Source organism: Sesamum indicum, linkage group LG16, assembly GCF_000512975.1.
Source record: "Sesamum indicum cultivar Zhongzhi No. 13 linkage group LG16, S_indicum_v1.0, whole genome shotgun sequence".
NCBI lineage: Eukaryota > Viridiplantae > Streptophyta > Magnoliopsida > Lamiales > Pedaliaceae > Sesamum > Sesamum indicum.
In genome coordinates, this window is record NC_026160.1 from 4,942,577 (window position 1) to 4,950,599 (window position 8,023).

The window sequence follows — 8,023 nt, forward strand, 5'->3', positions numbered from 1 at the left end:
TCTTGAATCTTTCTTGCAATAGTACGATAGACGATCCAACCACCCTTGGATCATTGTTCTGCCGTCCCATGATTGTTGTCTTTTTACTTGTAATAATCGATGAGTGTGTGTTTAGTGTGATGATGAAACTTTGCCGGAAGTACAGGAGCTTCAACCAATGTATGTGTGAGTTTAATTCTTGGAGGGTTGTGTGTGTGATGCATATATATATATAAAGAGAGAGAAGAAGAAGAAGAATGTTCTAGTTTTTGCCACTAGTTTGTCAACTTTTGAATCGGCCTCTTAAATGATTCCTTGATGACGGAGGCCCGAAACTTAGAGTTTCCGACAATCACAACCGTACATGAATCCGTATACAGTGGATCCTCTGTGATGGATGGTTGTGATGGAGTGTGGACCCAAGCACTGGGACCTCCGAAGAAAAACCCAAAAACAATCGGACGACTATTGCAGCAAAATCCAAGAGGAAATGTTTGAGAGGGTGTTGAGGGAGGCTGATTTGAGTATGTGAAGCCAAGAGGGCTTTCATGGTAGCTAAGTGTGGAGGGGAAAAGGCCAAACGGGAATGCATATAGTGATTGGAAGGATGTGTTTAGAGGAATATAAGGTTGGGGTGACGTCGGGCGTCGGCTTGTTTTGAGCACTCATAGATGGCTACACTTTTGTTGTCTAGTGAAGGTTCATTGTTTTCTTACTGCTAACTGCCAGTGTGTTAGCTGCAGAAGATAATGCTTTGGTTACATTGGCTTCATTAGATTCTATTTTTAATGTGTTTTTTCCTCCTGGTAAATAGTGAGAAAAATATAAAAATGCCTGTTTCAATATTTTTGATATGTTTGATTTTGTATTTTTATATTAGTATAAAAAAATAAATAAAGATAATATTGAACTATATATTCAGCCTCTAGTGGTAATACTGATTATTTGTACTTATGATCGTTCAGTCCTCTGATGCGTTTACAATTGAAAACGAAAATTTACAATACGACTAAATTGCCATTTTGCACTTATCAAAAAGAACAATGAAAATGAATTTACATCAGTGAGAGGAAGAGAAAGCACTTGTTTCCAATGGCCATAGACAATGAGAAAGGAAAAAAGAAGGTTTCATGGCCAGTCAATATATTCAGCTGGGAAAATTATGCAAAGTCTGGTCATGTATTCGGAGAATAAGTTCAAATGGGGAAACAACAAAACCAATAGCACAATCAAGGCTCTTTTCAAATTTAATACAAGATCAATTATCAATTATTACTATGTAAACAATATCATACATATGTATACATATAAAGAGAGAGAGAGAGAGAGCACATTACTCGAACGTAAGCAACCGCATGCTCAAAGTCATTTATTTCCAAAAAGAATCATGACACATATTACATGCTAAACCTGATTCATCTTTACAATTATAAAGCTGTTGTATACAAAGACTCCCTTCATCTGGAGGATACTAATTCCAGACAGCGGGGTGTATTTTTGTGTAAAAAATGTGAATAAACAATGTTGAAGTAAAACTAGGTAAGTAACCATTGTTCTAGGGGGCTTACTTGAAATTCAACAAATTGATGCAACTGATTTCAGTCTGCATTCTTGAACAACTTGAGATAGCTCTAGTGCTGTACACGGATTAAACCCAAGCTCTATAATATGAACCTGAAAAAGAGACGCCCAGATCAACTTCCACGAGCTCCCCTTTTGGATGCAAAAATGTAACAGGTAAAAAGCCATCAACATTAACATACAACTCACTTTAAGTAAAAAGATATGAAAGAACAGTAAGGCATCAACATCAAACATATTTACGGTCTCCCATTATTTTTTATTTCCTGATTTTGTCCATCCTTTGTTTACAAATGAAATTTGCAAACCTCAGGTGGTTAAAATGTTATTTCAAATCAACCAAACTGTGTACAAACACCACACCCCCAAGCTCTACATGGCACGTCTCAGACTAAAGATTCAACATCACGAGTTTTGGTCATAGTGGAAGCAGCTATAGTAATTTCATCCTTCCATTACTTACTCTCCTTTTTCTGTTTCAGTCCATCCAAATAATTGATATGAAATGTGATAATCTTGCATAAATTTTGCTATATTACGAAGTGTAGCAAAGTGAATGTTATTCGGAATCATTGGTTGTCTTGGATTTTGTTAGAATATTCATGAGCATTACTCGAGGAACAGCTATGATAAAACCCTGTCCTCCTTTGACTGACCACTAATATACTTCCCTATTTAAAACCAAACCAACCCTTGTAAGAATCCCATCATGGATTATAAAGACAACCAAGTTCTTGAACTTACTGTTAAATGGAGCATTTGCTAACTCCAGACAGAAGGTTGTCTAAATTTGCTGTAGATAAATTACTGTTCACTATATATCAGGACGAAAGACAGCCGAGATGGCCTCCAGACTCTTCTCATACTTTCCAATCTTTCCACATCTTTTCTCCAACTCTTACTCTTGAACTGTACCTGTGGTCGCATGCTCTTACACAATAGTCAAGTCCAAAATTTCCCTAATTCTACAAGCGAGCCCCCAGCATGTGTACATTAATAGAATTGCACCTTGCTCTAGAAGCAAGGAACCTAACTTCAGATAAAAACATAATCAGTTCATTCACGCTCCTTTCCACCTAGTTGTTGCTCGTGCCACTGTATGCATTCTCCCAAGTCCATTCAAGACATCAAAGCACATTAGTTTTAAGAATGCTCTCAGTGTCCTCTTGAACTGGTTTTATTGATCTACTATTCACATATCACCATGCATTGAGCAAATTATTTTTCCACATATTAGAACCACTAGCATTGTTTTGGTTCCTTCTCTGATAAAACACCTGGTAGGATTACAAAATTAAATCTTATTTTGTTCCATTGCAAAGACCAATTAGGCTGAACTGAAACTAAAAATTCGGTCCATACTGAATTCGAACTTAAGAATTCAGTTCACAATTTTGTTTTAATTTATATAAAAATACGATATTCAATTCAATTTTGTCTTTTAGTTCCGCCCTACTGAACTGTACCAAAATACCAATATATTTTTCTTATAAATTTTTACATTAATTTTTATTTACATGATTTATATCTACTAATTACTTTTATACTACTTATAAATATAGATAAGAAATTTAATTATGATTTATCTATTTTTTGATTTACTAATAAAAGTTCAGTTAACCAAAGTACCGAACCAAAATACTTACTATTAAATAGCTTGGGGATTACGCCAGTGCTTTCACACAACAAGCTTTTGTGAAAGGTCCCATAAGCTTGACATGAATATGGCATAGCTTGACCCAATGTTCAGACTATTACTTCTTGGTTAAATGCAGGCATAAGCTCCTCATCTGTTTCTTATGTTCTGGGAAAATTTCTCCTACTTACTAGAAACAGACAATAGTTCCCTTTAGATTCTTGTATAAATTACTAAACTTAGCCCATAGGCGCCATACATCTAAACATACTATAAATGTACACATGTATAAAGTCAACAAAGTAAATACATACTACTCCAAAGAAGGCTCATTGACATATAGACCAACTCCTGTCATCGCATCAGTATCATAATGTACCTCATATCAAATCAGGTCTTACATCAAGGTCAGCACATCACTTCCATGCCCCACTTATTTGAAATAGGATTAAAGACACACACCAAATCTGACTATAGCAAGTAATTGCCAAAGAGTTGTGCTTTATAGAAAATAAACCTGATCCCAGAAACAACCAGGCAGCAGAATGGTTTTCTACTGTTAAACTAAGCTCCTAGAAGAAGCATTCTGTTTTTACCTGTACATGATTGGCTGTTCAACTGGGAGGCAAAGCTCATGCACCAATTGTCATTGCGCTTCAGATATGACTAGTTCAAGGATCACTACAACCACATCTTTTTAGAATTGTATATTAGGTTATGTTAACTGGCATTTGATTTAGCCTTGTTGCGAGATCAATTTCTGCATGTTGACCTTCCAGAGATACAGCTGGATCTTTGAAGTGCCTGAAAGGGGCATCTTCGCGACTAATACTCCTATTTGATTAATATCTTCTCAATGCCATTACAACTAGCTTAAAGTACAAAAGGAGTACAAAGTTAAGAAATTAAGAGTCAAGGTATTACCTGAAATTTTCAGAAAGCCCAGTCATTAGGCCATATCTCGCTCATCCTAGAATGACAAATTCATGAGTGAGATCCCAAGAATTGGGCAGCTCCACAAGTAATAATGTGATCTACATGGCAATGGAAACATTTGAGAAACAAAATCAATGCTAAACACAAAATAATAACTACAATAAAATTATTGTAGTTGTTAATCTGAAGGGGCCATTTTCACAAAGACATCAAACGAAAAGGAAATAAGAATAAACTACACATAGAATAGTATAATCAGCTCACCACTTCTTTTACTGTACTTCGCAGCTTCAAATTCTTCCTAAAGATGCTGCATGCAAGTCATTCTGGTTCAGCAAATAGAAGGGATGTCGAATAAGGATTTTTTCATGAGATAACATATTTTCTGTTTGGTAACTCGTACAGCAGACCTTTATCCAGGTTCTTGGCCTCCCAGCACCTGCAACGTATCAGCAACCTGGTTCTCATTCATTAATTTGTCAGTTTTCGGCATTTCCTTTGCCAGCATTAGATATGTCTGCTTACTAATAGGGACATTCTTAGAGTTCATAGCATGAAGAAGATTCAAGCACACTTTTGATTCCCCTTGCTTAAGCAGGCCATCAATCAACACAGTCCAGACAATCTCATCACTATTCCACTGTTTCTCAAGCATGTCTTCGAACACAACCTCAGCCTCTTTGATCTGTTTTCTTTTGCAGAGAGCACATATAACGGCTGCATAAGTTGATAAAGGGGGCTTGAAGCCTCTGGTAGTCAGCAAATTAAGTATATGTAAAGCAGAGTCTACTCTCAAATTCTTGCAATAAGCATTGAGGAGAGAGCAATATATTGCCTCATTAGGACAAAGCCCTTTCTCCTTCATAAATTCGACCAACAGATCTGCATCATGGCTTCTTCCATCACGGCAAAGACGAGCAATTAAGACACAATAAGTATCCAGAGAAGGTTCACAGTCAATCTCGGACATCCTAACTAATAGATTGCAGAAGGTATCAAAAGTAATATCCTTCTCATGTGACGTGTGATTGTGTGCAGTTCCATGCTGGACCGCGATTTTTTCAGAAACCATGTGGCAGTCCTCTTGCATTCCTCTCAGCAACACATAGTAGGTCCGGTAGTTTGGTTTGCAGCCCGCATGAATTAGTCGATGAAGCAGGGAAAATGCATGATCCAGTCTACCTAGAGATACAAATCCATCGATAAGTGAGGTATATGTGACCTCATCAGGATATAATTTTTTACTCACCATTTCTTCGAGCAAGATTTCTGCATCATCAACCCGGCCTTCATGACACAGACCATAGATCAATGAACTATAGGTATATAAGTTTGGCAAGCAATCTCTTCTTTCCATTTCATGGAAAATCTTGAAAGCAAGATGTATCCCACCATTCCTGCAGAGACCATGAATTAAAGTAGTATATGTAATCACATTAGGGAGCAGCCCACTTTCTGCCATCTTATTGCATAGTGCCTCCGCCTCAGATAGCCTATTTTCTTTAGATAAACCATTAAGAATGGCATTATAAGTCTCAATATTTGGATGGCAACCAGTCTCTTGCATCCTTCCAAATAAAATCAATGCATCATCAACTTTCCCTTTCTTGCAAAGACCATCGATCAAAGTGGTGTAGTTCACCATATTTGGGCTCAAACCTTGCTGCATCATTTCCTTAAATAGTGTAGACGCTACATCTAGCCTATCCCCTTTGCAAAACCCGGCCATAAGTTCTGTGTATGTCAATTGATCAGGTTTACATCCATTTTCCTTCATCAAGTCCACCAATCTCCTGGCATTATCTAGAAAACCCTTTTTGATGTATCCATTGATGAGTATGTTATACGTAACCACATTGGGAGGCGGACCCACATTCAGCATTTCATCAAAAAGAATCATGGCTCTGTCGACATTTCCAATCATGCAGAATCCCTTTATCATCGCATTATAAGTTTCAGTTTTGGCCAAGTGGCCATGCCGTTCCATCCAATGAAAGATTTTAAAAGCAGTATCTAGTTTCCCTCTCTCACACAATTCGTTTATTAGAGCATTATATGTAACTGTGGTAGGAACCAAACCATCTCTCAACATCTTGTGGTACAACCCTATTGCTACTTCAAGTTGACTACATTTTGCCAACCCACTGATCAGGGCCGTATATGTCTGCACATTAGGCTGACAACTCCTGTCTCTCATGCTTGCAACCAGAGAAATAGCCTCATCCACTCTCCCAATGGCAAGCAGTGCTGTGATGGGAACTGTGTAAGTATACACTGTAGGTTCAATGTCATTCTCGATCATTCCTTCAATCATGCATAAAGCCTCGTCTACCCTTCCACCATCACATAACCCATTAATAAGAGTAGTATACGTCACTGCATTTGGATCAATCCCTTTCTTTACCATCTGGTCAAAAACCACAAATGCCTTATCCAAATTCCCATTCCTGCAGTGCCCAAGGATCAGGGATGTGTACGTGAATACATCCGGAAACATTTCATACTGATATATTTGAGCCAATATAATCTCAGCCTCCTGAACCTTCCCCCTCCTACACAAAATATTAATCATGGCATTCAAAGTCAACAAACTGGGTCTGATCCCACTGATTAACAATTCTTTATAGACTGTCTGAGCTGCTGCAACCATATCAAACTTGCCCAATTGAATCAAAAGAGTATTAAAACTATATAGACTATGAGAAAGACCTACTTTACTTATCTCATTCAAGAAATCAACAACCCTTCTAATATCTACCTCGTCTTTGCAGGCTTTAATCATCAGGATCCTAATATGGTCCGCAGGCGCAAAGTTCTTATCCTTAACGAGCCTATTTAACATCGACACATAGCAGCTTATATCATGTTTGTAAAATTGCCTCTTCGAAACCCAGTAAAAGAACTGAAGAACAGAATCGGTGCTGTTGTGGGTTTCGATAATTTTGGCGACGTGGTAAGGTTTTAGCTTTGGGGCCAATGATTTCAGCTCCGAGCTCCCCCGCCATGGGATTCGCGGATTCGACAATATTTCACAGACTCGATGCACTAGATTCGGAAAGCCCAGATTATTAAGATCAGGATTGGAAGAGAAACTGAGGAAAGGGCAGCAGCGGAGGCTGTAGTTAAGAATAAGATGTGGAGAATGGGGTTTAAGGGGTTTCACCATTGCGAGAAAGAATGCCGCCGGTGGAGAGTGTGGTGGCGGCGGCGAGAGAGTTCATGGGTTGTTAATGCCGAGGAGCACGGGAATGCCATAAATGGAGGTGGCACATTGATGGAAGGGTGAACGTGGAAAAGGGCAAACCACAGCAGCACGAGGAAGGGTGGGGCGCTGTGGCTGTTGCGTAGGCGTTCAGGTTGAAGTACTTTCGTGATGGTGTTGAAGTTTGGTTTCCAATTGAATCCTTAAATGCTAGGGTTATTGTTAAATTGTCATTTCCCAATCCAATCCCACCTAGGATCACCAATGCTGAATCCAATGTGATTTTTAAATTTAAATATAATGAAAAAATTATTTGGAAAAATTATTATGCAAAATAAATAATTTATACTAATAATTGAAGCATAATTAATTCGTGTGCATAATTTATTTATTTCTAAATGAATAGAACAATATTAATTAAATGGGTTTAATGCAATTTATCCTTCCGTGATGTTGAAAATGAGAAAATTATTCCTCCATAAAAAATAAATAGTAAATTACTCCCTATATTTTAAAAAATAAAGCAATTTACCTCCCTATTTAAGGAGGTAAATTGCTTCATTCTTAAAAACATAAACCGGTAAATTACTAAATTTTGAAAAACAAAGGGGGATAAATTGCGAATTTATTTTTTATAAGAGGGTTGTTTGTCTATTTTCCATAATACAAGTAAATAGATTGCAATTTAC

The 8,023-nt window shown here is 37.5% G+C and overlaps 1 protein-coding gene across 12 annotated transcripts; it reads right to left on the reverse strand.

Moving 5' to 3' along the window:
• On the reverse strand, positions 1,322 to 7,537 carry LOC105178754 (pentatricopeptide repeat-containing protein At5g65560). 12 transcript variants are annotated; one of them, XM_020699395.1, is made up of 5 exons: positions 4,543 to 7,537; positions 4,397 to 4,458; positions 4,121 to 4,166; positions 3,793 to 4,030; positions 1,322 to 1,653 (listed from the first exon to the last, which is right to left on the reverse strand). In XM_020699395.1, the coding sequence occupies exon 1, from the start codon at positions 7,296 to 7,298 to the stop codon at positions 4,545 to 4,547; it is 2,754 nt and encodes a 917-aa protein (XP_020555054.1). In that variant the 5' UTR covers positions 7,299 to 7,537; the 3' UTR covers positions 1,322 to 1,653; positions 3,793 to 4,030; positions 4,121 to 4,166; positions 4,397 to 4,458; positions 4,543 to 4,544. The 12 variants fall into 12 exon arrangements, with proteins under 12 accessions (XP_020555054.1, XP_020555053.1, XP_020555050.1 ...); XM_020699394.1 differs by lacking the exon at positions 3,793 to 4,030 and having other exon boundaries at positions 4,397 to 4,442; XM_020699391.1 differs by lacking the exon at positions 3,793 to 4,030 and having other exon boundaries at positions 4,121 to 4,230; positions 4,397 to 4,442.